Source organism: Urocitellus parryii, chromosome 11 (assembly GCF_045843805.1).
Source record: "Urocitellus parryii isolate mUroPar1 chromosome 11, mUroPar1.hap1, whole genome shotgun sequence".
Lineage (NCBI taxonomy): Eukaryota > Metazoa > Chordata > Mammalia > Rodentia > Sciuridae > Urocitellus > Urocitellus parryii.
In genome coordinates this window covers 120,422,359-120,450,203 of record NC_135541.1, presented here as the reverse complement: position 1 = coordinate 120,450,203, position 27,845 = coordinate 120,422,359, and the positions used below count along the sequence as shown (strand labels likewise).

The window sequence follows — 27,845 nt, the reverse complement described above, 5'->3', positions numbered from 1 at the left end:
AGCAGGGTGTGGTGGTGCATGCCTGTAATCCCAGCAACTCAGGAGGCTGAGGTAGGAAGATCACAAGTTCAAAGCCCTGAGCAACCAAGAGAGATGCTACCCTGTCTCTAAGTTAAAAAAAAAAAAAAAAAACGGGCTAGGAATGTGGTTCAGAGGTTAAGTGTCCCTGGGTTCAATCCCCCCCAAAATAAAGTACTTGGATAGCCAATGTGCACCTGTAACACCAGCTACTCCGGAGGCTGAGACAAGAGGATTACAAAAGACCAACCAGGGCAATTCAGCAAGACCCTACCTGAAAATGAAATTAAGAAAATAAATAAATAAATAAATAAAGGGTTGAGCATATAAGCTCAGTGGTAGGGTGTCCAGTATGTGCGAGGCCCAGGGTTCAATCCCTAGTATTGCAAATAGGTAAATAAAAGTACTTGCATAAAATTTATTCTCCTCAAGGTTCCTAATGGAACATCGCGTGACCTGGGAACCTCTGGTTTCAATGACATCTTTAACCTATTTAGGATTTATGGTAGACAAGTACGGCGTGATGTTCTGGTAGGAACCGAGGTGGGAACTAACGTAGTGGAGGGGGTTCCTAGATTAGGTAAATATGAACAAGAGCTCCCTTCCCCGGTGTGTGTCTGCGGCCCCGCCACCAGGAGGCCCAAGTCCCCCAGCAGGTCCAGCGGCCGCCGCGCTCACAGCCAGGCAGAGCTGGAGAATCGCGGGTCACTCCCCGAGGCCTTCAGTACGTCTACGAGTAGGAGACGAGTCCACGCTCTCGGGAAGGGCTGGGAAGGGCTGGGCTCCGGCGGTCACTGAAGGCGCACGGGAGTCCGGCCTCGGGCGGGGCGGACCCGAATCCCGCGGCCGGGGGCAGAGCGGCCGGAACGCAGAGCTCCGCGCGCCGCCCGCCGCCAGGCCGCTTCCGGAGCCTGCGCGGCGGCCGGGCCTCTCCGGGTGGGAGGAGCGCCGCGCAGGCGCCGGAACTGGGCCGGGCCGGAGGCGCGCGCCTGCGAGCTGATGTCGGGGCTGCGGGCGCTGCTGGGCTTCGGGCTGCTGGTTGCCGGCTCACGCCTGCCTCGAGTCAGAAGTCAGGCCGGCGCCTGCCGCGCGGGCCCCACGTGGTGGGGAACGCAGCGGCTGAGCGTGGGTGGGCCCCGGGACTCAGAGGCCATGGCGAGCACCGCGGTAAAGTACCTGAGGTAGGCGAGGCCGGGGGCGGGCACGCGGTGGACGGCTGTCCTCGGCCCGGCGCCTCGTGACACCCGAGGGCAGGATCTCAGGTTAGGGCTTCCCTCAGCCAGGAGGAGGCCCAGGCCGTGGACCAGGAGTTGTTCAACGAGTACCAGTTCAGCGTGGACCAACTTATGGAGCTGGCTGGGCTGAGCTGCGCTACAGCCATTGCCAAGGTCAGTGGCACAACCCGCGATCTCCGGGAGGAGCAAGGAGGTGTGACACTCCTGAGCATAAAGGATAGGAGCTGGCCCAACTGGTCTGTTACTGCCTGAAAACCCTTTGACTCTGTCTTCAGGCATATCCCTCCTCGTCCTTGGCCAGGAACCCCCCTACTGTCCTGGTCATCTGTGGCCCCGGCAATAACGGAGGAGACGGTTTGGTCTGCGCTAGACATCTCAAACTCTTTGTGAGTATGTGGGGAGGAGCCCTGGGGGAGGGCTTTAGGGTTCTGGGATCTGAAGTGAAATTGCCACTTCCCTTTGCATTTAGGGTTACCAGCCAACCATCTATTACCCCAAAAGGCCCAACAAACCACTCTTCACTGCACTGGTGACTCAGTGCCAGAAAATGGACATCCCTTTCCTTGGTGAAATGCCCCCAGAGGTAGGTGGCTTCATTCAATAGCCCATCTCCCCAGTAACCACTCCAGGCTCTGCTTTCTGCCCATTTCCAGGCGGAGCTCACTTACCCAGTCCCAGCACAGAAGATGCCTAAAGGATGCTATCTGAATACAAGTGGTAGCCCCTCCTCCTCCACAAGGTGTTCTCATATGAGTCCCCAATGCCACCACTTTTACAGCTTTCTTCCCCAGTCCCTCTGTAGTCAGATCCTCTTCCCCTCGCATGCTGTAAACATGATTTGTCCCTCTCTGGCTGGAGTAACTGCCTCACTCTTTTCTGCAGATGCATGAGTTTTTTATTAGAAAAATTCTTAACACATTTTGCAGACAAGGATACAGAGTTGCAGTTAAGTGGTTTGCCAAAATCACAGAATTGAATCATGCCAGAGCCGAGACCAGAAATTGGGCCCTCCTGATTCTGTCCTGGGCTCTTCTGCACTGTAGCCTCTCCAGTGGCAAGCACTCAGAAAATGTGTGTGAACTCAGCTTGGCCTGAATCCGCGGCCATGCCCCCCTTTCTCTAGTATGCCCTTTGTTGGTGCACTCCTATAATCCCAGCACCTTGGGAGGCTGAGACAGGAGGATTGCAAGTTCAAAGCCAGACTCAGCAATGGTGAGGCACTAAGCAACTCAAGTGAGACCCCGTCTCTAAATAAAATACCAAATAGGGCTGGGGATGTGGCTCAGTGGCCAAGTGCCCTGAGTTCAATCCCTGGTACCACCCCCCCAAAAAAATTAAAATAAATAAACAAGCAGGGCATGGTGGCAAATGCCTGTAATTCCAGTGGCTTGGAATAACAAGGCAGGAGGATCCCAAGTTCAAAGCCAGCCTCAGCAATTTAGCAAGGGTCCTATGCAACTTGGTGAAACCCTGTCTCAAAAAATAAAAAAGGGACTGGGCCTGGGGCTCACCTGGCATGTGTCAGGCACTGGGTTTGATCCTCAGCACCACATAAAAATAAAGGAATTGTGTCTACCTACAATTAAAAAAATATAAGTAAAAGGACTGGGGAATGTGGCTCAGTAGTTAAACACCCCTGGTTTCAATCTCTGGTATAAATAAATAGGGCTGGAGAGGTAGCTCAATGTTAGAGCACCCCAAGGTTCAATTCCTAGTACCAAGAAAAAAAAAAAAAAAGATGGCTTCGAGTGAGATAGTTTCTGTGCCTCTGAGTGCTCTGTGGGTACAGAAGACAGCCCTCCCCAGTTAAGGCTCTCTGTGCAGCTGCTGGTCTGACATCCTTGCCTTTTCCTGCTCCACCACAGCCCATGATGATTGATGAGCTGTACGAGTTGGTGGTGGATGCTATCTTTGGCTTCAGCTTCAAGGGTGATGTTCGGGAGCCATTCCGCAGCATCCTGAGTGTCCTCAGTGGACTCACTGTGCCGATTGCCAGCATCGACATTCCCTCAGGTGCTGGGACCCAGAAGGTTGGGGGAATTGGGGCTCTACCCTCTGTCACAAAGCAGGTACCTTGGAATCCTGATTGTTGAGCCAGAGCTCGGACCAGGTCTAAAATGACGAGTGTAGAGGGGTTGAACACAGCTTTCCAGGTCCCACATTTTTTAGGGCTGAGGAGGAGTTCACATGCTGGCCCCATGAAGAAAACAAAGCCCAGAGGTATCTGGAGCTCCTATGGTGACAGTTCCTCCAGCAAGGGCTGAAGGGGCATCCCAGTCCTTAAGACTAGGGTAAATCGGGCTGGGGCTGGAGCGCAGCGGTGAGCACTAGCTAGCGTGTGCGAGGTCCTGGGTTTGATCCTCAGCACCACATAAAAATAAAGGTATTGTGTCCAATTACAACTAAATTAAAAAAAAAAAAAGGCTAGGGTAAAGCGAAGTGAAGAAGGGGACTAGACCTATGGCCTCTTCCACACTTCTGAGCATCACCCTCTTTTCAGGATGGGATGTGGAGAAGGGAAACTCTGGAGGGATCCAGCCAGACTTGCTCATCTCTCTGACAGCACCTAAAAAGTCTGCTACCCAGTTCACTGGTCGCTACCATTACTTGGGAGGTCGTTTTGTACCACCTGCTCTGGAAAAGAAGTATCAGCTGAACCTGCCATCCTACCCGGACACTGAATGCGTCTACCGCCTGCAGTGAGGCAGGTGGGTGGGAATTCTCCTCAATAAAGACTCAGTGCCTTTCCCAGAACTGTTGTCCTGGGAGCTCTTGTGGATGTAACGATTAATGGGTGGTGGTATTGCCTCTCTGGGGGAACAGAACAGGCAAGAGAGGTCATGTGGCATTTAGAAAAAAATGATAATTAACTAGTTGTCAAGTCAGATGTGCCGTTTTTCATACACAAGTGACACTTACCCATTTGAGACAGCGAGCTGAATGCTGTCTTTAAGCTACTTCCATTTACATTAATGTAGCAAGACTCCAGGAGGTTAACAGAAGGAACTTCTTCAAAAGACTTCAAGGAAATTTCTTTTTCTTTTTTATGGTACTGGGGATTGAACCCAAAGCCTCTGACATGCTACACAAGCATTCTACTACTGATCAGATCCCCACCCGTTTTTAGTTTGAGAAAGGGTCCAACTTGAACTTGTGATCCTTCTGCCTCAACTGGGATTCTAGTTGTGTGTACCACACCTTGTATTCAGGACCTTCCAAGGCTGGAATTAAAGATGCCAATTTGTATGTACCTGTAGACTGGGAGCTCAAGTTCTTTTTATTTATAGTCAATTGGTATAGTGTTAGAAACAAGCAACCTATGAGCTGAATATAGCCCATAACCCCAAATTTGTGTTTTTCTTAGCCTTCATGATATTTAAAAGCCAAGACCTTTCCCGTAAGTCTGCATTTTGGTGTATTTTGGTAGGGATGCGCCTGTCTATATTCCTGTTCCCGCAGCCCCCTGTCTACCTTGTTCCTTAGCTGCCTGGCTCCTGGAGGCACTCGAGTTCATGTCTCTGGGTTGGAGGCTGCAGGGAGAGTAGGAGAGACCACGTCCACTCCCTTGACTCTCCAGCAGGAGACTGCTGTCCCTGAGCTCAGTTTCCTCTTTGGGAGGGGTTCCTCCTGTAGGACGCTGACCCTGGTCTCGGAGGCTACAACTGAAAAGGAACTACTCCAGCTTGAGAGGCCTTCAGTCTCTCTTCCTCTGTTTCTTCTTTGTGGTGCTTTGGTCAGTGCTGACTCGCCTTCTCTCCTCCCCGAGTTGCTGCCGCCTCCTCTTCTTACCTCTGTTCTCTATTTCCTCAGTCCTGTCATTGTCACCCTCACAGCTTACCTCCGAGACCTCCTCCTCTTTCCTGCACTGCTGTCTCTTCTTGCTTCTGTTACCGCAGGGCAAGCTTCCTGCTTCCCTGGCTGCACCCTCTAGAGCAGTCTCCTCCCCGTCCCCATCAGCCACGCTCAAGTCCTCCTCATGCCACTGCTGCTTTTTCTTTTTCTTGTCTCTGTGGCAGGGGTCCCTGTGCACTCTGCTCATCACCTCCTTTCTCCCGACATCACTTGCAGGATCCTTCCCTCTTCCTTCTCCACCCAACACCCCCATCTCTTCCTCCCCCTCCTCCCCTTCATGGTGCTGCCTCTTCTTCTTCTTCCTTTTCTTAAGAGACTGACGGGCTTGCTCTCTGCTCCCGGGTTCCTCGAGCCCCCTGGGCCCCACGGCCTCGTTTTCTCCACTCCCTCTCTCATTTGAGACCTCTTCTTGATGTCGTCTTTTCTTCTTTTTGCTTTTCCTGGTGCTGTGCTCAGTGTGTTCTGGGTGCTCCTCATCCACACTCTGCTCAGTTGCTCTAGGCTCTTTCTGTTTCCTTTTCTTTTTGGGGGGGTTGGGAGGCTGGCTTTCAGACTGTGGCTGAGAGGCCTCAGAGACCTGGCCTTTAAGATGAGCCAGGAAGGCCTGCTCCTGGGCCTCTAGCCGAGCAAGCTTGGCCTTCATTGTGATCCCAAGACGTGCAGCCCTGAAATAGAGTGTCAGCAAGGGTATTGGGAGTTGGGCCTATCCTTAGACCTGCAGGGAAAGTTGGGGCTTGGGGATACAGAACTACCTATTTTCAGGCAGTATATGGGTAGACAGCAAGAATTATTTCTTTGGGGTAGAAATAATCAAAAGGTAGCACAGGCTTGGTAGGCAGAAAGGGAGGGAGCCCAGAAGTGACTACTACTTACTTGTGTGCCGTTCGCCCCTCGCAGGCCTGGAGCAGCATCTCATCAGTCAGGCTAGGGGCAGATGAGGAGTTACAGACAGACTGGCAGAAAGGCTTGACCTCTCCTTCCCTCTAAAATGTTTCTTTAACACTGAGATTTTTGTTCAAGACCTGGCACTTTTTTTTTTTTTAATATTTACTTTTTAGTAATAGGTGGACACAATATCTCTATGTTATTTTTATGTGGTGCTGGGGATTGAACCCAGCGTTCCACACATGGTAGGCAAGTGCCCTACCTCTGAGCCACAACCCAGGCCCAAGACCTGGCACTTTCTGAAGTGCTAAGGACATACTAATTAATACAACTCAATTCCACCCCCAAGAAACCCAGGCAGGCACTGAACTCGGCTCTTTCTCCCTCCCCAACCCCCGCCCACCATGCTAAAGTGGACTCTCACATCTTTGGGGGCCTGGGCCCCTGGCTGTCGTCATCACTGCCGCTCTCCAAGTTTCTGTCTGGCTTCTCTCCACCCGAAGTCAACGTGGCCGTCTAGGAGGGATGAAGTGCGTGGACATGGCCCACTCAACACCACTACCACCCCTCTTCCTGTGTGGAAGCCTCCCAGGAATTCATAGCCTAGGCAGGAATTTGCTAGCCCCCAACTTGCTCCTTGCAGAGCCACAGGCACGGGGGGCCTGCATACTTTAACCTGGCAGAAGGTGGACTGCAGATGCTGGAGGCAAGCAACCTTGGGCTCCTAGCTGGCTGGTGGGCAGAACAGACAGGAAGGGAGTGCTCTGGGTCATCAGACCGTCACAGAACAGGTGCCAACAACTGACAATAAAGATGGCATCCACCCACCCCCACCCAATACCGACTCACGGCACCTTCATTTAATTAGATTAACTGAGAATCTACAATGGGCCAAGGAGCTGGGGATACAAAGTTAAATAAAAATGAGAAGGGTCCAGCCCAGGTGGAGCTACAGGGAAAGGGGTAAGAAATACAGTCTAACATAGGCAGTTATGATGGAAATGCTACCTCTGGTAGAAGAGGGGGACCCAAGTCAGACTTAAGGGCTTGGGAGGGGGTTTCTAAAAGTAACTGATGAGTAGTCTAGAAGACAAGAAAATCAGCAAAAGGAGAATATGCCTGGCAGAGGGAATAGTACATGCAAAAACCTGCAGGTGGAAGAACACAGTACCTTCAAAGAAAAGAAACATTCTAGTTGGCTAAAGTGTAACTGTCCTCGAGGAACTGGCAAGATGTGGGGCTGGAGAAAAGGCAGGGACAAGGCATGAAGGGCCATGTACACAGCCAGATAAACCTGGACCGCACCATCCCAGTCCAAGAAGAGCTGGTGACATGCTGAAAATTATTTTTAGAGCCCACATCCTGGATGTTTTGTAGAGGGTAAAGTGATTGGGGTGGGGAGCGAGACTAGGGGTGAAGAGGCTGTTAAAGAAGTGACCATGACATGAACTGGAGTAGTACAACAGAGAGAAACAGAGAGTGGAAAGATCTGCTAGGTAATATGCAAAGCCCTGAGCACATAATAGCCATTCAATGTTAGCTCCCTTCTACTGGTACAGTAAAATCAAACCAGCTGGGCGTGGTGGTGCGCACCTGTAATTTCAGTAACTCAGGAGGCCGAAGCAGGAGACTCACAAATTCAAGGTCAGCCTCAGCAATTTAGTGAGGCTTTAAGCAACTGAGCAATACCATGTCTCAAAAAAGAAATAAAAAGGCTGGGGATGTACTCAGTGTACAGCACCTCTGAATTCTATCCCCAGTGCCAAAAAAAAAAAAAAAAAAAAGTAGACTAGGGCTGGGGGTGTGGCTCAGAGGTAGAGTGCTTGCCTACCATGTGCAAGGCCCTGCGTTCAATCCTCAGCACCACACAAAAATAAATAAAATAAAGGTATTGTGTCCAACTACAACTAAAAAATAAATATTAAAAAAAAAAAGAGAGAGACCAAACACCTGGGTTCTGGTCCTATTTGCTGTTACTAGCCAACTGGGCTCTTTGGCAAGTTACTTTTCACCCATTTAGCCACATGCAAAATAAGGATGGACTAGATAAATTCTCAGGTCCCCTTTACCTTCTAAGTCCTTTGAATAGACACAGATGCCACCATCTGGACCCTACCCTCCATTCCCTATTACTCCTCCCCCAGTGACTGGCAGGGATCCATGCAGCTGAAGATCTGTATATTTGCAGTATTGGGGATTGAATCCAGCATCTCTCACACACTAGGCAAGCATTCTGCCACTGAGCTACATCCCCCCTATATTGTTAATATTTGTATGTGTGTGTGTTAGTACTGGATTGAATTCAGGTGCACTCTAGGTTACCTCTCTGGCCCTTTTTGTTTTTTGACATAGGTCTTGCTAAGTTGCCAAGGCAAGCCTAGAACTTATGATCCTCCTGCCTCACCCTCCCAGGTTGCTGAGATTACATGCATGTGCCACTCATCCAGCTCTGAAGATCTCCATTCTTACTTAAGAACTTGGGCAGTCTAAGTTAACCCAGAAAGATGAGCACAGGATCATACTAGGTTATGACAGTCCTGATAATTGGTAAGGCACACAAAGCAATTGCTCAGGCTTCAAGAGAAGCCAGGAAGGCAAAAAGGATGGCCCTCTCACCCCAGCCTCTAATACCTTCACGAACTTCTGATACAGCATGTTAGGCTTGGGACGATTATGAGTGGTCTCCTTGGAAAGGCGTCTTATCTGCACTCCGTCCTGCAGGAAGGTATCAGTGAGTAGGTGACATACCATATGTTCCCTTCCCACCATGTCTCAGGCCCTCCATTTCCTGTGCCTGCCTATCAGAGCTCATACCTGCCCAGTTTCTACTACCAAGTTGGCTGCAGTCTTGTTGAAAAGCTCATTCCACCAGTGGTTTGTGAACTCCTTGGCAGGATCGTGTCCTACCTGCCAGGGGAATAAGTATGAACCTTGAGTACCTGTCCATCAAGCCCTCAAGGGTCCCCTCTCTTGTCCGTGCTGACCAGCCTGCCCAGTCTTACCCCATGAGTATCTTGCTTCAGAGTCACCTTGATGGCCTGGGTGATGCCATTCTCCTTCCGGCCTAGTCCTTTGCCTGCAGAGAACAGTGAATAACTTGGCTTATTCTGCAGCCTGCCTTGAGCCACCAGCCACTCCACACATGTCACTCCTTGCCATTGTACACCTTAGCATTTGGGTATACTTTGTCCCTTTTAGAAGGACTTCTAGCCTCATTCTTTCTAGTGCCACTCTATGCATTCCCACTGTGTCTAAACCTGAGCTAACCTTCTACCCTGACTCTTCAGGGACAGAGTCCAGGTCCCTCCCTCCTTCCCTGGGTCCTCCCAACCACTTCTTCTTGTTATCCACTGTCAAATTTTCCCCATTCTTCTCTCTTCTGAATAAATCAGAAAACTTATTCTTCTGTAAAATTTTCCTTTAAACTACCTTTTCCTCTGACTAAAGGACTACAGTGGGTAATCCAGGAGGCCTCTCCCCAAGGCAGAAGGTAGGCAGGGAGTTGGGGATTATGGAAGAGGCTCCATGGGGATAACCTTGAGTCCATCCATGCTTTAGCAGCTGCTCCTCAGCAAACTTCATCCCACGACTCTTGACCTCTGGGGTGATGCTCATGGTGGGCAAAGAGGCTTGGCTTTCACCAGAGGAGGAGAAATGACATCATCCTTTTAAGAGGAAAGAAGAAAGTGCCCATAGCAGCCATGAACTGTGGGAGGCCATCCTCGCAGGTGATTTGAGTTACCTCCCAGGCTGGGTGAGAGGCTTGGACACAGCGGTGTTAAAGCCATCCCACACCCTTTCCCAGGTCTGAGGGCTTGTCTGTGCAGAGGCACGCCTGGCCACTGACCTGAAGACCCAATCGCCGGCCCTGACCTTGGGATGCTACCCCCCTTAACCTTCATTGGATGGGATTTTCCCTTGAATTTTTTGTTCCCCCAAAAAAGCTCACTCCCTGGGATGCTCTCCCTCTCTCGTTTGTCTCTTCTGTAAACCTCACCACCGCATTAGGTGGCTGGAGGTGGGAGCTAGGAGAAGCCGTCTCATGAGCTGGAGTTGAAGGTAAATGAAAGTCTGTCTCTTTAATTTAAAACTCACTAGCAATTTCTTATGCATCGAACCTTCTTTTATGAAGCTCGCGCTGGTCGCATGGCAGAATGAACCCTACTCTGGCTGCTCTTGTAAGAATTCTCTTTCCTGAGCTCTCAGGAGAGACAGGAAGGAGGGCCTGTTTCTTCCTGACTGCTCCTGGGGAGCTCCCTGACTGTTCAACACCAACATATCTCAGAGTCAAGAAGGAACGGTGTTAACACTAATGCCTGGATTTATGGAGAGCTCACCACAAAGGTACGCTAATGCTTTCCTGAATGTGGATTCAGGAAAGTATTATAATGATCTCTATTTTAGCTGGGCACAGTGGCTCACACTTGTAATCCCAGTGACTCAGGAGGCTGAGGCAGGAGGATCACAACTTCAAAGCCAGCCTCAGCAAGTCAGCGAGTTCCTAATCAACTTAATAAAACCCTGTCTCAAAAACTAAAAAGGGCTGGGATATGACTCAGTGGTTAAGTATCCCTGGGTTCAATCCCCAGTACCAATATAAACAAACATCTCTATTTTACAAAAGAGGTTAGGTAACTTGCTTAAGGTCACACAGGAATGTGTACAAAATTCAAATCAGACAGCTTATCTGCAGAGTCCACACTCTACCACCATATATACCATCTCCCAAAATATATTATCCTATAAAAATAAAGCTATAAGGTCCTTATCAACCTGAATTTTAAGGTAATAGTTAGGAAAACCTACATTCTCTACTATGTCACAGCATTTACAGGGTCCTTTTGGTAAGGAGCTACACTTTCCCCCAGTGCTGCTATGTCTGCCTTGGTGGAGCTCCCCTTCTGAAAATGTCCAGCTTAGAAGGGCACTCTGAGGAATTGAACCCCGGGGCACTTAACCACTGAGCCACATCCTAGCCCTTATATTTTATTTAGAGGCAAGGTCTCACTGAGTTTCATCAGCCTCACTAAATTACTGAGGCGGCTTTGAATTGGTGATCCTCCTAAGTCGCTGGGATTATAGACATGCACCACCATGCCTGGCTTAGAAGGACACTCATACTGAGCATTTAATGCTTAACAGGTAGATTGCACATACTGTCATATAATCTTGACAATTCCGAGATAAGTTATGCTTCCTTTATGAGTTTCTTGTCCGAGCACACAGCTGATGAAAATGGAATAATAGCCCAATCAACCTGACTCCATCGATTAGAGGCATTTCTTTACAGTAACTCATGTTGTTCTATTTGAACCCAGAATGGTACTATCCAACTTATATGTAAATTTGCCTCTGAAATGGTTAAAGTGTCTTATCACATAAGACAGTGAAAATTAAGATTATCAATGCTGACTCACAGTTAACTTGTGCTAATATCTGTAGACATTTCATTTATTATAGACATTTCATTTATTGCAGATGACTGTCAAGAATAACTCAGGGTAATTCATACCCTCCCAAACTGACAACTCTTTTTTGTTGTTATTGTAGACAGACACGATACCTTTACTTATTTATTTATTTTTTAATTTTTATGTGGTGCTGAGGATCGAACCCAATGCCTCACACATGCTAGGCAAGTGCTCTACTAACGACTAGCCCCCAAAGTGACAACTTTTTTTTTCAACTTTATTTTATGAGTGTACTTTTCTATACGGTGCTGAGGATTGAATCCAGTGCCTCACATGTGCTAGGCAAGCCCTCTACTACTAAGCCATAACCCCAGTCTCCAAAGTGACAACTCTTAAGGGAAAACTTTTGTTTAAGAAGACATAGTAAGTAGCTTTAAAAAAAAAAAAAAAATGAGACACACCATTACAGCCACTCCTCCTAAACATAATAATCTAAATGTTAGATTTAAGAATGGTGAGCAGGGGACTGTTGGCCTGTTTTGTAAGCTTGTTTGGAAATATTTAGGGGCAGTTTCTATCTAAGGGGGTTTTTGTGAATCTCTTATCCCCCCTCTTCCATCCCAGCAGAAGAGCCCTGGGGATTCTGCCATTTTTTTTTTCTAATCCACGTGTAAACATGCATTGCTCTAAGCATTTTCCATTAAATTAAAAAAAGAAGAATGGTGAGCAGCCCCAGTACAAATTCAGGATGCTTCACATTTCTACTGTGAAAGATGATAACCTGAAACCATAGCTGCTACCTTGTGAGCTTCGACAGAAAGTTTTAAGTAAAGAAATTGCTCTATCTTGTTTCTTGATACCCTAAGACAAGTAAAATTCAAATGCTGAAGCCTTTTAGGCCACCTCAAAACAATCTCCTTTCAGAAGTCATCTCCGATCAATCCCCAGATTTCAACAATCGTATTTTACACATTGCCCATTTACTCTGTATCAGCCTGTTGTTAACTACTTCACATGGATTATCACATTTCACCTGATCAACAACGACATTAGGAAGCGTTATCAGTAATTAAAAAAAAAAAAAGCAAACAGGGGGCTGGGGTTGTGGCTCAGTGGTAGAGCGCTTGCCTCGAACGCATGAGGCCCTGGGTTTGATTCTGAGCACTACATAAAAATAAAGATGCTGTGTCCATCTACAACTGAAAAAAAAAAAAAAAAAAAAGCAAACAGACACGCTATTGCCCAAATCAAATAGCAAGCGAGGAGTGGATGCAGGATCGGCAGTCGGGCAATTCCAGAACTGTTGTCCTTAACCACTAGCTCTTCGGTTCCTTACAGCCCCTCTTGCTCTCTGCGGTAAGGCTTACCAAGTCTACCCTTGTCTTGACAATTCAAAACCACACGCCCTCAATTCAGAAGCAGGCCTTGTTCGCCTGACACGTAAAGCCTCTCCAGAAATCGAGAATGCTTTGGGTCATTTGTCGAACCGAATGACATGCATGGGGATCGCTTTAAACGGACTTCCAGTGGGTGCGGGGAAAACTAAGTCTCGGGGGGTGCCCCGCGATCCTCGTGAAGGCCGTGGGCACGCTTGGGGACACTCTCTGCCCAACCTGTCTTCCCAGATGGCGCAGGGCCTCTGTCTTAGAGCAGCCCTGGAGCCGGCTGCTCTTCCCCGGCCTCCAACCTCCTGCTGCAGGGTCTCTCGGGCAGAATTACTCTCCTACCCTCCCAGCTGCTCCTAGCCCGGGGAAGGGAGCCTTACCCTCCTCGAGAGGTGCTCTCCGCGGAAACATGTGCCACGCCTGACTCGGGCGCCGCCATTTTCCCGGAAATCGCGTCCCGGTCCTTCTAGGCTGCGGGGACCATAGAGACGTTAGTGGGCCCTAGGGTCCCAGTCCTCCCAGGAGACACCACTGCGGAAGCCGTCTCGGAGGCTCGGTGCCGTGGACGCTGGGCGCTGGGGTGTGCCTTGCCCCGGGTTCCCTGGGTGGTCCACTTGCTTCCTCCCCGCAGGCCACGAGGGGCAGGGGACTGCGTCGTCACCGAGTCCCCGCGGGATGCCGAGTACAGCTTTGGGCTGCGCTGGGGGCGGCTTGAGCAGGTCGTGGGGCGGCAGGGGGTGGCCGCCGAGCTGTGCTGGACGGGAGTGGACCTCAGCTTTAGGGAACAGTTATTCTGAGACTAGAAATGTCGGTAGGTTCCTCGGACACTCTGTGCCCGCCCCAGCCCTCCCGGGGTGCCTGGACCTGCCGGTTCCTGGGACTCGGGGAGGCGGAGACGCGAGCCCGCGGGATCCCGCCCGCACGCCTGCCCCGGCCGTTGGGCTTCCCTGGGGACACGAGGGTCTTTCAACAGGGAGGGAGGAGGACACCGCCAGGAAGCCCGGGAGGAGCCGCACGTGCCGCCGACCGCAGCTGTGCCCAGTGTTCACCGGCCCCGGGTCTCCTGAGCCGCCCAGGGAGGACCACAAGTGCCCCTCACCCGCCTCCGCACATCCGTCCTCCCAGGGCTTAACGCCCCTGGACACTTGTAAACAGAAAAAAGAAAAACAAAATGCCATTTCACAGTTAGGCCTGGCACCGATACTTAGAATACTATACCTAGTTCATCCTCCGTGAAGTTTTTTTCCACAAATTTATTTATTTATTTAATTTAGTCTGTGGGTTGAACCCAGGGATGTTCTACCCCTGAACTACGTCCGTCCTCTGCCCCTTTTTAGTTTTTATTTAGACACAGGACCTCTCTCAATTGCTAAGGCTGGCATTGAACTTAGGATCCTCCTTTACATCCTCCTGCCTCACCCTTCCGAATCCCTGGGGTTACAGCATGCACCACCACGCCGCGTCTTACCTTTACTTTAAAATATGGTAACTCTGGATCCTGGATATTGGAAATTTAGATGCTTGCAGAAGGAACCTGGGATGCCACAAAGACATTCCTCTAGCGGGATCCAAATGAAGAGCATTCTGTGAATGGGAGACCTTTTCTCACTCTGCTACTAATTGTGTGACCTTGAACAAATCACTTCTTAGCATCAAGAACACCCTTGCCCTAATATGTTCAATTAGAGTACTGGACTGGTTCAATATTTTTCACAAAGTGAGTTTTATTATAGTATTTCAGGGATCCCAGAAATTCCACAGACAGGACTTCAATTTCTACTACCCCTCCCCCAATTCTACCCCCATTATCTTATTTGTGTGTTTGAGGGCTGGGATGTAGCTCTGCCACCAAGCAGTTGCCTCACATTGGCAAAGCCCTGGGTTCCATCCCCAGTTCCAACAACAACAAAAATGGGTGTGTGTATGTATGTGTGTGTGTGTGTGTGTGTGTGTGTGTGTGTATATACAGTATATATATATATAGAAAGTCAGGTTTGAAAACAAATGATTTAGCCCTCAAGGTTCCTTTCCATCCAGATTTCCCCCCCCTGAACTGGGGATTGAACCCAGGGGTTCTTTCCCACTAAGCTACATACACAGCCCTTTTCATTTTTTATTTTCAGACAGGGTCTCACTAAGTTGCTGAAGCAACCTGGAATTTGCAGTCCTCCTGCTTCAGCCTCCTGAGTCACTGGGATTACACACATGACTGGCTTTATTTACTTTGAAACAGAGTATCACTAAATTGCTCAGACTGGCCTCAAACTTGCAATCCTCCTGCCTCAGTCTCCTGATTTGCTAGGTTCACAGGCATGCACCATTCTCCATAAGCACACAAAAATAACAAGGGAAGAGCATCAGTGTATTGCATAGAGCCTTGCTAAGTTGCTGAGGTTGGCCTTGAACTTGTGATCCTTCTGCCCTAGCCTTCTAAGCTGCTGGAATTACAGGTGTGCGCCATTGCACCTGGCCTGCTCTTTTCTTCTGAGGGGTGCAGGTATGGAGTGCTGGGGATTGAACCCTTGAACAGGCTAATCCTGTGCTCCACCCCCATGCCCTTTCCCCCTTCTTTATATTGACAATGATTGCTTAGCCAAACTTGAGTCAGGCTATTGAATATATTGAAGCTTCTCACAGCCAAATCTACACACTTTATAAAATTCAGTTTTAGCAAAGAACCCTGCTAAATCCATTCAGCAATACCCCCCACCCTTCATATCTGATCATTCTCAATATCTGATCAGGTTCTTCATCCTTTACCAGCCCCAAGTGATGCCTGATCACCTTGTTAGGCTGGTTTAGCCAGAATCCCCTCACCCCTCACATTGTCTCTTCATAACCCATCCTACTCCTTGGCTATAAATTTCCACTTGCCCCTATTCTATTCAGAGTTAACCCAATCCTTCTCCCCCAATGCAGAATTCCATTACCATGACCTATCTAAACCTGTCTCTCTGGCCCTGAATGAAGTCGGCCTTACTGTGCTTTGACAAACATCAACAAATAAGCTTTTTCTTTAACAGTAATCTTTTTTTTTTAATATTTATTTATTTATTTTTTAGTTTTTGGCGGACACAACATCTTTGTTTGTATGTGGTGCTGAGGATCGAACCCGGGCCACACGCATGCCAGGCGAGCACGCTACCGCTTGAGCCACATCCCCAGCCCCTTTAACAGTAATCTTTGCAATTAAAAATGTCAGCGATCAGGGCTGGGAGTGCTAACTCAGTGTTAAAGCACTTGCCTAACATGAATGAGGACCTGGATTCGATCCCAGTACCATTCGAAAAAATCAATTAATGCATTATTTTCATTAGGAATAATAATTTCAAAATAGCAAATGGATACAAATTAGAGTTTCTCAGTGCAGAGGGAAACGGGCCAAAGGTGAGGAACAATTATAAAAAGCATTCCATTTCAGAAAACCTCCGTGGCTCATGGACTAGGGTGCCATTTCTCTTCCTCCCCCTCTTCTCATTTTTATTCCCATCAGTGGGTCTGAAATTGCAGAAAGAGAAACTATCTGTGGTTGCAATACAATGTGAGATTTTTTTAATGCTTATATAACAAATACTGGCAATATTTACCTAAGAGAATGTTATTTACTTTTCTTTCTGTTCAGAAAAAAAAAAAGGTGTGCCTGATCTTATAAGATCTTTCCTAATCCTCAGTCTAGGCAGTTTCTAATTTTCCTAATTCATTAACCATTTGAGTTCATGAGAGTAAAAATTTTATAGTTCCTAGCATACTGTGCTTTACCATTTAAAAATAATTTTTACCAGGCACAGTGGCACACGCCTGTAATCCTAGCAACTTGTGAGCCTGAGGCAGGAGAATTTCAAGTTGGAGACCAGCTTCAGCAATTTAGCAAGAATCCGCATCAAAATAAAAAATAAAAAGGGCTGAAGATATGGCTCAGCGGTTAAGTGCCTGTGATTTCGATCTCAAGTATGAAAATAAAATTAAATAAATAAAATAACATTTTTGCACAGTGGTTTATAGTTTAAAATATCATTTTTCACAAACATCAACATATAACTGGCCCTCTGTAACCACAGATTCAACCAAGCACAGATAAAAAATATCGGGGCCAGGTTGAGTGGCACTTGCCTATAACCTCAGCAGCTAGGGCCGCTGAGGCAGGAGGACGGAAAGTTCAAAGCCAGCCTCAGCACCCGTGAGGTGCTAAGCAACTTGGTAAGACCCTGTCCCTAAATAAAATATAAAATAGGGCTAGGGATGTGGATCAGTGGTTGAGTGCCCTGAATTCAATCCCTGGTACCCCCCCTCAAAAAAAAGTTGGAGAAGAAAAACAGAGAGCTTGCCTGGCAGGTGTGAGGCATTGAGTTTGATCCTCAGCACCACATTAAAAAAAAAAATGTATTGTGTCCATCTACAACTAAAAAAAAATGTGAAATTTTTAAAATAAATAAATATACAGGAGGGCCAGGTGTGGTGGCCCACGCCTATAGTTCCAGCCTCTTAGGAGACTGAGGCAGGAAAATTGCAAGTTTTAAGGCCAGCCTCAGCAACTTAGCAAGGCCTGTAGCAATTTAAGAGGCCCTGTCTCAAAAAAATGAAAAGGGCTGGGGATGTTGCTCAGCAGAGTTTTTGAAAGGATGTGCCACAGTTACATGCAAATACAAGGCTGTTTTATGTAAGGAACTTGAGCATCCAGATTTTGGTACTGCAGGTGGTCCTAACACCAATCCCCTGTGGATGTTGAGGGGTGATTTCTTTGATTCTCACCATTATCCCATATTTTATGTAATTGCCTCCAGTTGTAGATGAGTAACTTGAGGGCCAGGCAGAGCACAGAGACAGGAAGTGGGCTAAAATGTGCTCACAGCATTAGTACTGCCATCGGTATGGGTGCAGCTCACTATTTATTCTCTAGACACAGTGCTGTCATCTGCCCTTGGAGCCACTGTTCTCTGGGATCTGGGTCAAGACTTGTCTCTCACCCCTAAGTCCCCTTGTTCCTCTAGTTGTGCCTCGCCTTTCCATGGCCACACTTCTCTCAAGGGGCTTGGAACCCCAACCTGTGTAAACGCTGGTGGCCGGCTCTCCTTTGCAGTGCTTGCTGGACTTCTAGAGTTGTCCTAGGGACTACAGGTTTCAACACACTGGCTTTCTTTTATTTCTTTTTCATTCTCTCTGCATCTCCTTGCTGGGTATTGCACCCTGGGGCACTTTGCCACTGAGCTACATTCCCAGTCCTTTTTATTTTGAGACAGAAACTTGCTAAATTGCCTATGTAATCCTCGAATTTGTGATTCTCCTGCTTCAGCTTCTGGAGAAGCTGGGGGTTATAGGTGTGCACCATTGCACCCTGTGCTTTTTTTTTTTTTAAATCCAAATGGAATAGTTTCAGAAATATCAGCAAAAATGCTGTGGAAACCGGGCACGGTGGCACATGGCCTGTAATCCCAGTGGCTCAGGAGGCTGAGGCAGGAGGATCTCCAGTTCAAAGCCAGCCTCAGCAATTTAGCTAGGCACTAAGCACTCAGTGAGACCTTGCCTCTAAATTTTATATATATAAAAGGGCTGGGGGTGTTGCTCAGTGGTTAAGCACCCCTGGGTTCAATCCTGGGTACCAAAGAGAGAGAGATAGAGAAAAAAAGAGAAAGAGAGAGACAGGAAAGAAAAACAAAAAAGCTTTGGAAAATTTTCTGAAAGGGGCCAGTCGTGGTGGCCTGTAATCCCAGCTTTTTAGGAGGTGGAAATGTGAGGATCGAGAGTTCAAAGCCAGCCTCAGCAAAGGAGAGGTGCTATGCAACTCAGGGAGACCCTGTCTCTAAATAAAATACAAAATAGGGCTGGGGATGTGGCTCAGTGGTCGAGTGTCCCTGAGTTCAATCCCTGGTACAAAAAAAAAAAAAAAAAAAAAAAAAATCCGAAAGGGACTGTATAAAAGATCTCAACACCAGCCAGAGTAGAGAAGGGAAAGGGAACCACCATGCAAAAAAGACACCAAGGAATCCCAGCCTTATTCTTCTCTTGGCACTGCTGCCCCAAACATGAAGCAAGGCATCTTGAGAAATTGGGACTCCCTCTTTCACAACTAGAGCTTAGCCGAACACAAGAAAAACAAGCGTCCGCAGGGCGCTCTGAGTCGGAGGACACCACCTGAGCGGTGAAGTCTTTGATTTGAGCATCCTCTGCCTTAAACATCTGGTGATCCCTGACTGGAACTGGGTGTGGCGCCCAGAACTCTGCAGAGGCCTTCCGCGCGGCTGACGCAGCCCTCTTGCTCCACCTGCTGGCGTACTTTCGTATTGCATGTTACCATTTAAATTATATGTATAATGTATGGAAATGGAAATGTATAATATATAAGTGCCTTGCACGATTGGAAGGTTAGATAACAAAGTGCTAAAGGGGAATTTTCATTTTTTCTTCGGTGCTGGGGATTGAACCCAACTCGAGGCCTTGCTCTTGCGAAGCAAAAGCTCTATCACTAAACTACACTCCCAAAATTAATTTCATTTTATTTTATATATGTATTTTTGTGGGGATTGAACCCAGGGGTTCTGTATGACTGAGCAACATTTCTGGCCCTTTTAATTTTATTTTGAGACAGCGTCTTGCTAAGGTGCTTAGGCTGGTCTAGAGCTTCTGCTCCTCCTCCCTCAGTATCCTGAGTAGTTGGGATTACTAGGTGTGTACCATTACGCCTGGCTTTTTGGATTCTTTTTAAATTTTTTGTGGGGCCCAGGGCTTCTCCCATGCCAGGCGGGCGCTCTACCATTGAGCTGTATCCACAGCCCTAGGCCTAACATTTTTATTTTTATTCAAATTAACTGGGAGGGGCTGTGCACACCTGTAATCCCAGAGATTTGGGAGGCTGGCTCACAAATTGCCCACACTGATTCAAGGCCAGTCTGGGCAACTTAGCAGAACCCTACCTTTAAATAAGATTTAGAAAAAAAAAAAAAGCTGGGCATAGTGGTGTACACGGTGTACACCTGTAATCCAAGCAACCAGGGAGGCTGAGACAAGAGGATCACAAATTGGAGGTCAGCCTCAGCAACTTAGTGAGACCCTGTCTCAAACAAAAAATAAAAAAGGGCTGAGGGTGTGGCTCAGAGGTTAAGCAGCCCTGGGTTCAATTCCTGGCACCAAAGTAAATAAATTAATTAATTAATAATAATAAAAAAATAAAAATTTTAAAAGTGGGGCGGGTGTTGTGTGGCTCAGTAGAAAATAAAACAAAACACAACGGGGCGGGAGGGAGAGAGACAAAGCAATCCTCCTTTCACCTTTTTCTACATTTGGAGGGATTCTTCTTTCGTGGCAAGGAAGAACTCCTCTAGCGTTGGGGATGAACTATCTGGGCTACTTAATTACTATGTGATCTCTGGATGTCCTCAAAGGGTTCCTCTTGCGTCTATCAAATACTTCAAGGCCTTCCTCTCTGCCCTGCTCAGCCTTTATGGGTTCACATACCAAAGACTTCCAGCCACAGTTAAGAAGTGATTTGGAGAAGAGGAGGAGGATCCGTGAACCTGGGAAAGAGACAACCATCCAGGCTGCGAAGCCATTTACACTCCCCTCCCATCCTTCTTCCTCTCCCTCTCCCTCTCCCTCTCCCTGTCCCTGTCCCTGTCCCTGTCCCTCTTCCTCTCCCTCTCCCTGTCCCTGTCCCTGTCCCTGTCCCTGTCCCTCTCCCTCTCCCTGTCCCTGTCCCTCTCCCTCTCCCTCTGTCTCTCCCTCTCCCTCTCCCTGTCCCTGTCCCTGTCCCTCTCCCTCTGCCTCTCCCTCTCCCTCTCTTTGAACTGGGAAGAAGCCAATCAGATGCACTGGATCAGGGCGTCCTGTGCGAGGAGACAGGGGGCTATTTGTCTTCTCTCATGAGAGACTGTCCAGGGAGGAGGAAGGAAAGGCTTGGGGACAGGGATGGAGTGAACAGAAGGAATACAGCCAACTGGACCCCTGAAGAGTACAACTGGGGTGCCCTTGTGTGGTCCAAGTGAGAACCTGGAGCTCTAGTGACTTGAAGAGAAACCAAAGAGGGATTAGAGGAAAACAGCAGAAAGTTCTGGTTTGGGACAAACCACCCTTTTCCCCATCTCTTCTTCATCTGGTAAATGAGGAAGCTCACTGTTCTGAGGTGACCCCCAGTTCTGGAACTGTGTGGTTCTAGAAACCCAAGGCTACAGATGTAGGTTTGCTCAGCAGAGAAAAAAAAAAAAAAAAAAAAAAAAAGCTAAGAAGCAATTTAAAGCCCTGAATTTTCCTAAGCAACTATTAATGGGGATGTATAGTGGGATTCCTTCATCTGCTTTGATAACAAATAAAAAGGAGTTGGATTTATTCTGGATTGTAGGGAATGTTTTGTATCTTGATCTGGAGGGGGTTACCTGTGTTCATGATGTGTACATAGGTAAAAAAGTCATTGACCTGTACACTTAAGATCTGTGTGCTCTTTGAATATGTGAATCATCCCTCAACAGAAAGACTTTAAGCCAGGCACACTGGCACACACTTGTAATCCCAGCGGCTTGGAAAGCTGAGGCAGGAGGATCACAAGTTCAAAGCCAGACTCAGCAATTTAGCGAGGTCCTGAGTAACTTAGTGAGACCCTGTCTCTAAATAAAATATAAAAAGCGCTGGGGGTGTGGTTTATTCAGTGCTAAGTCCCCTGGGTACAATCCCTGGTACCCCCCCCCAAAAAAAAGGAAGAAAGAAAAGTCCTCCTCCTCATCTAATTTCCACCTCTTCTATGTCTCTGCATTAATAGTAGCACCAGGCCACTCCCCTGGACTTAGATAAAATCTCTTCAGAATCTTGCAACTTGGAATTCTGAGGGAGACCCCATTTCAACCTTCCCACCACCTGTTCTCTCCCCCTCAGCCCATTCTCTTCTCCTTGGATGTCAATTCCTGTCCCGAGCCCAGCCCGCCCCCCACCCAGGCTCTTTTTCCGGTGGTATGTGCCAGCCGGTCCTGCATCCCACATCCCCAGCTGTTGACATTTCGTTGCCATTACCCACGGCATAAAGAAAGGGGCCCTGTTAGTCAACAATAGGGGGAAAGACAGAGACAATGGGAACTTGTGCTTCCGATGGGTGGGAGCAGAGAAGGAAAGGACAGACAGACGGACAGATGGGGAGGGCAGAGCTGGATAGAAGGGGTCAGCGTCCTTGAAGCAGCCCACCTTAAGAGCCTCTTCCCAAAGGGCCATGCACACCCAGACGCCAGTGGGCAGAGGTGCTGGGGCAGGAGGTAGAGGAGCTGCCTAAATGAGACCCACATGGAAGAGCAGAGGAACGGAGCTTGACTGCTATGGGTCTGTGAGCCACATTCAGGGTTCATTCCCATCCACCGGTCCTGCACCTTCACGCCCACTGGTCAGTCCACCCCCTTCTGGTTCATGAGGGTTTAGAAGAAACAAGGCACCTGCTTTCTGCACTCTTCCAGGTAATCAGTTCTGAGCCCTTTCCTCCATCTTCCCTCCTGGTTCCCACCCCTCATCCCAAGCCCATCGTCTCCTCCTGGTCCCAGGACGGTGAGCTCCACAGATAAAGGTGCGGGGCTGGACACAGGTCACTTAGCCTGGCTTAGTGACCGATGGTTGAGAGAAGCTTCCAGCACTCTTCTTCTTTGAGCACAGGGAGGAAGCCTTTCTCACAGGTATAAAGGGAGTAACCGCCTTGGTCAAGTGCTCAAGCCCTGGGGCTTCAAAGTGCTTGGACTTCCAGAGAGACCCAGGTACACCTTTACCAGGACCCACTTGACTGCCTTGAGCAGGACAGAGAGCGGCTGAGCATTGCTCCCTTCGTCTCTGGAAGAGACCAGCTTCTCACAGGTAGGCAATGGGGCTGCTGGCTACCGTGTCATTTTTGGCAAGAGGATGAAAACACTATGTGGACTCGTTTTAAAATACAGAAATATATGGGGCTGGGGTTGTGGCTCCGTGGTAGAGCACTTGCCTAGCACGTGGGAGGTACTGGGTTAGATTTTCAGCACCACATATAAATATATAAATAAACGTCCATTGACAAGAAAATATTTTTTGAACAATACAGAAATATAGATCAGTGATAAAGAGCTTGTCAGATCTGGGTTCAAATCCCAGCAGATCCTTCCTCTTACTATGTGACCACACTGAAGTTTCCTAAAAAAGTGTGCACCTTTGTTTCAACATGTGTCATATGGTGTTTGTTAGTTCCTGTCCTCACAGGATTGCTAGGAAGGGGAAATACACACTTATGTATATAAGTATATACACAAAGTGCTTGAAGTGGTGTCAGGCATATTTGACTTTAAACATTTTTTTAGTCATTTCAGAGTTCTTTTTTAATTAATTATTTGTTTTTTTAAAATACATGACAGTAGAATGTATTACAATTCTTATTACACATATAGAGCACAATTTTTCATATCTTTGTATGTTCACGCCAATTCATGTCTTTATACATGTTGAACATTTAAGATGTTGATGCTAGCTGTCATTATAGTTGGTTCCAGATTCAATGTCAGTTCTCATGTCACTCTCTTTTTTTTTTTTTTGGTGGGGGGAGGTAACTGAGGATTGAACCCAGGAGCACTTAAACACTGAGCCACATCCCCAGCCCTTTTTTGTATTTTATTTAGAGACAGGGTCTCCCTGAGTTGTTTAGTGCCTTGATAAGTTGCTGAGGCTGCCTTTGAACTCACAGTCCTCCTGCCTCAGCCTCCCAGCTGCAGGAATCACAGGTGTGTGCCACTACACCTGGCCATGGTCACCCTTATTTAGCAGGTTTTCCTAACAGTGCAAGAGGGTCTCTCATTCAGATCCTGTCCCAAGTACTCTCACTTTGAATCACTGGGAACTTCTTACTTATGTCTAAACTGTTTCTCCAGCACATTAGTGTCTGGTCCTCATTTGCAGGAAGATGGAGCTCAGTTCTCTAGATTTCTGGCTACTCTTCAGGAAGTTTCCTTTCTCTCCCCATACCCTCTCTCTTCCTCTCAGAGGTCCTTAACATAAGTTCATTCATTAAAACACCCACAGTCACTCCTACTGTGTGTCACAAACAAGAGCTAAGAACTGGGGATGATGGTGATGAAAGCACGCAAACACACACACACACACACACACACACACACACTCTGTATCAGGAACTGCTTTAAACACTTTACATTTACCATATTAATTCATCAAATCCTCACAACTACTTACTACTCAGTGAGATAGGTATGCTATTATTATCCACATTTTACTAATGCAGACAGGAGGCAGAGAGAGGTTAAATAACTTGTCTAAAGTTCTGCAGTTAGGATGTGGAAGAGCCACATTTGAAAAATAAAACCAGGTCAAGGGGTCCTCAGTCTAATTTAAAATAGATATGACAAAGAAGGAGGGAATCTTCTGACAAAATAGACAATTGCATTTGAAATAGTTTTTTAATAATATATGGATTGATTGGTTGATTTTTATATAGTGCTGAGGATCCAATCCAGTGCCTCTTGTATGCTGGGCAAGTGCTCGACCACTGAGCCACAACCACAGTCCTGAAATAGTTTTTATGGCTTTATAATTTTATACTTTATAACTTCTGGAAAACCTCACTTATATAATCTACACATGCACATGATTATTTTCAAATTCACACCACTAGGTTAGATACTAATAAAATTACTTCTAAGGAAAAACAATCCCAGTCCAGTACATTAGATCACAGTGCACTACAGTATAGCAAACTGGGAATGAGAAAAGTTTTCCCAGAGGGGGTGGGGGCCAACTGATGCCTGTGTAAAGGACGTGACCTTCAACTTGGGCTGCTTTGGAATTTGCCAGAAGTCCAGCACGTCTGGAGCACAGTGAAGAGTGGGGGATGGTGAGGGACAGCACCGGTCGGATTTCAGCCGTGCAGGGGAGACTGGATCATAGGGAGACTGGGAGACTGGGCTTCATCCTCAGGACACTGGGGAGCCACTGTTTCAAGCAGGAGATGTCAGGGTTATATTTATTCTGAATTTGGGATGGAGAAGGGGTGTGGGGGGGACAGACTGGAGATGACAACTGGATGGCAGCTCAGGAAGTAGCACCTGGGATGGGAGGGGACAGAGATGCTATATCAGGACCTGCTGATGGAGGCCAGGAAGAGGGATGGCCCTCCGGCAGAGTGGGTGGGGTCTTTACTCCCTCCCCTCGCAATACCTTCCTTTTGTCACCAGCTCCTTTTCTGCCCCCTGGGCTTCCCAGTTGGATAGCTCCCTCCGGGAGTTCCTAAGGGGTTTCCTCTTTCCCCACCCCATTCCCCCAGTCCTAGGGAATGCCCCTTTTGTGCCCTGCAGACCGTGCCTTCGGACGGCCCATCATGCCAGGTGGCCTCACCCTTCCTGCACTGTGCCGACTCCTTCTCCCTTGGGCCTTTGCCATCTTCCACAAAACCCTGGGGGATTCAGGTAAGACCCCAGCCCAGCCCAGAACCTGGAACACACTGGGGGGAGCCATCAGGGGTGGGAAGAGTGGAAAGGGCCGCTGTTAGAGGTACTAGGAGAGTCAGTGGGGAATGGGCAATGGAGAGGGTCAGGGGACCAGGGGAAAGTCTCTGGGGGCAGGGTCTGCATGGGCACTTGGGGCAGTGAGGATCAGGGGGTTCCTGCCACTGTGGCCCCCTCTGCCCAGCGTTCCACCCGGGCCCCCACTACCTCCTGCCCCCCATCCACGAGGTCATTCACTCTCGTCGTGGGGCCACGGCCACGCTACCCTGCGTCCTGGGCGCCTCGCCTCCCAGTTACAAGGTACGCTGGAGCAAAGTGGAGCCCGGGGAGCTCCGGGAGACTCTGATCCTCATCACCAACGGACTGCACGCCCGGGGCTATGGGCCTCTGGGAGGGCGCGCCAGGATGCGTAGGGGCCATCGCCTGGACGCCTCCCTGGTCATCGAGGGCGTGCGCCTGGAGGACGAGGGCCGGTACCGCTGCGAGCTCGTCAACGGCATCGAGGACGAGAGCGTGGCGCTGACCTTGCGCCTGGAAGGTGAGGCCCTTCCGCGGCCTTCTGCTCCTCCCTGGACAGGGTCGCCTGGCGCGGGTCTCCCAGAACTCCGTCCCAGCACCGTCCCGCCGCTCCCGGGTCCTCGCAGCAGCTTCCCCAGGCCGCACGGCCCTCTTCTCCCCTCCGCCCACCTGTCGCCCCGCCCGACTCCCCGCCCCGGCAGGTGTGGTGTTTCCCTACCAACCCAGCCGCGGCCGGTACCAGTTCAATTACTACGAGGCGAAGCAGGCGTGCGAGGAGCAGGACGGACGCCTGGCCACTTACAGCCAGCTGTACCAGGGTGAGCGGCCAAGCCCCGGCACCGCCCGACCCCACCCCGGGTGTCACCGGGGGCCCAACCGGAGAGCCCGGTGACTTGACGCCTGTCTTCCCCGCCCTCCGCCCTGCGCAGCGTGGACCGAGGGGCTGGACTGGTGTAACGCGGGCTGGCTGCTGGAGGGCTCCGTGCGCTACCCCGTGCTCACCGCGCGCGCTCCGTGCGGCGGCCGAGGGCGGCCGGGCATCCGCAGCTACGGGCCACGCGACCGCAAGCGCGACCGCTACGACGCCTTCTGCTTCACCTCGGCTCTGGCAGGTGAGGGGCGGAGGGAGCCGTCCACCGGGACTTGGGGCTGGGTCTGAAGAATAGGGACGGAAAGTTCGGGGCGCAAAGCGCGTGTCCCCGGCGGTGGCCTCCCTTCCCGAGGTTCCGCCGTCCCTCCAGCAGCCCGACGCCGGGGCTCCTTCCCCGCTCCGAAACCCACCTGCATCCGGTTGCCGCGACCCTTTCTCTGCCACCTGGCCCTGCGCCCTGCTCCGCAGCCCGGGGGTCTGAATCCTGGCGCCACCGCGCCTCCCCGCTCCTCGCGGCTAGTGACCCCGCTTTGGTCCCTAGGCCAGGTGTTCTTCGTGCCTGGGCGACTGACGCTCTCTGAAGCGCACGCGGCGTGCCGGCGGCGCGGGGCGGTGGTAGCCAAGGTCGGGCACCTCTACGCCGCCTGGAAGTTCTCGGGGCTGGACCAATGCGACGGCGGCTGGCTGGCGGACGGCAGCGTGCGCTTCCCCATCACTGCGCCAAGGCCGCGCTGCGGGGGCCTCCCGGACCCCGGGGTGCGCAGCTTCGGCTTCCCCAGACCCCAGCAGGCGGCCTACGGGACCTACTGCTACTCGGAGTAGAATCCACGGCCCCCCATCAGCGCCCGCCAAGAAGAGTGGTGGCGGGGTCACTTGCCGCCCCTTTCCCAGGAGCCTTCTGTCACGCCACACGCGGAGCGGTCCGTCCTGACCTGCCTTCCCAGCCAGGGGCTTCGGGCCATGGACTCCGGCTGGCTCGGCTTTGGGGAGGGAGGTGGTGGCATCCCTCGCGGCTGCGTGCGACCCTTGGACCGGTGGACCGCAGACCACGGGGTTCCTATCCCAGAGAACGCAGACACACAGGGCGGAGGGTCGCCCCGAGGAATTAACTGGCCTCTGCGTACAGTAATAAAATAACGTGGGGACCTTCGGTGTCTGATGAGGCTGGGAAGCGTGGGGGTGTGGGTGTGCGGGAGGAATGACCCGGGACCCAGCGTGCAGACTGCGCGCCTGAGAAGACAGGGTAGGAGGAGGGGATCCACTGCCTCCAAAGGATGGGTTATCAGAAGACAGCATTGCGACAAAAGGGCTATCACAGGCTGGTAGCGCTGAGCGCAACTACTGGACCGGACCTTGCGGGCCGATGGTGCCATGAGCCACAATTTGGACGCGGCGCGGAGCTTCCTGGAGCAGCTGGAGGAACAGGGCGGTCTGAAGGGGGAGGTTCTGGCCGTGAGTTCAGTGTCCCCAAAGAGCAAAGTCCACCGCCCGCTTGGAGGGTTCATACACACTAGGGATCCAGTGTCCTGGTCGCACTTGGGGAACAATGCCCCTGTTGGGCAGGGCAGGCCACGCAGGTGCAGTAGAAGAGGACGACGGTACACCTGCGCTGGAAGTCCCACACCCAGGCTACACCTGACGACCTGGGTCACCCTGTGATTCCAAGAAGAGGAAGGGGAGGAAGAGGAATAGGGAGGCTCTAACGCGGAGTGGATGAAGGACGTGGGTGAAGGACG

General features: G+C 49.7%; 3 protein-coding genes across 4 annotated transcripts; 2 read left to right on the top strand and 1 right to left on the bottom strand.

Annotated features, from left to right (window-relative positions):
* Positions 1–951: 951 nt before the first annotated feature.
* Naxe (NAD(P)HX epimerase) lies at positions 952–8,561 on the top strand. Of its 2 annotated transcripts, XM_026405013.2 has the most exons (7): positions 952–1,199; positions 1,298–1,406; positions 1,529–1,639; positions 1,723–1,836; positions 3,119–3,266; positions 3,754–3,961; positions 8,403–8,561. In XM_026405013.2, the coding sequence occupies exons 1-6, from the start codon at positions 1,018–1,020 to the stop codon at positions 3,954–3,956; spliced, it is 867 nt and encodes a 288-aa protein (XP_026260798.1). In that variant the 5' UTR covers positions 952–1,017; the 3' UTR covers positions 3,957–3,961; positions 8,403–8,561. The 2 variants fall into 2 exon arrangements, with proteins under 2 accessions (XP_026260798.1, XP_026260797.1); XM_026405012.2 differs by lacking the exon at positions 8,403–8,561 and having other exon boundaries at positions 3,754–3,972.
* On the bottom strand, positions 4,061–13,246 carry Gpatch4 (G-patch domain containing 4). The gene is made up of 8 exons (XM_026405011.2): positions 13,167–13,246; positions 9,527–9,655; positions 8,993–9,066; positions 8,805–8,897; positions 8,622–8,705; positions 6,415–6,506; positions 5,979–6,029; positions 4,061–5,770 (listed from the first exon to the last, which is right to left on the bottom strand). The coding sequence occupies exons 2-8, from the start codon at positions 9,603–9,605 to the stop codon at positions 4,948–4,950; spliced, it is 1,296 nt and encodes a 431-aa protein (XP_026260796.2). The 5' UTR covers positions 9,606–9,655; positions 13,167–13,246; the 3' UTR covers positions 4,061–4,947.
* An 11,847-nt stretch (positions 13,247–25,093) lies between these two features.
* On the top strand, positions 25,094–27,135 carry Hapln2 (hyaluronan and proteoglycan link protein 2). The gene is made up of 5 exons (XM_026405079.2): positions 25,094–25,181; positions 25,405–25,758; positions 25,940–26,056; positions 26,168–26,350; positions 26,651–27,135. The coding sequence occupies exons 1-5, from the start codon at positions 25,094–25,096 to the stop codon at positions 26,929–26,931; spliced, it is 1,023 nt and encodes a 340-aa protein (XP_026260864.2). The 3' UTR covers positions 26,932–27,135.
* Positions 27,136–27,845: the final 710 nt, after the last annotated feature.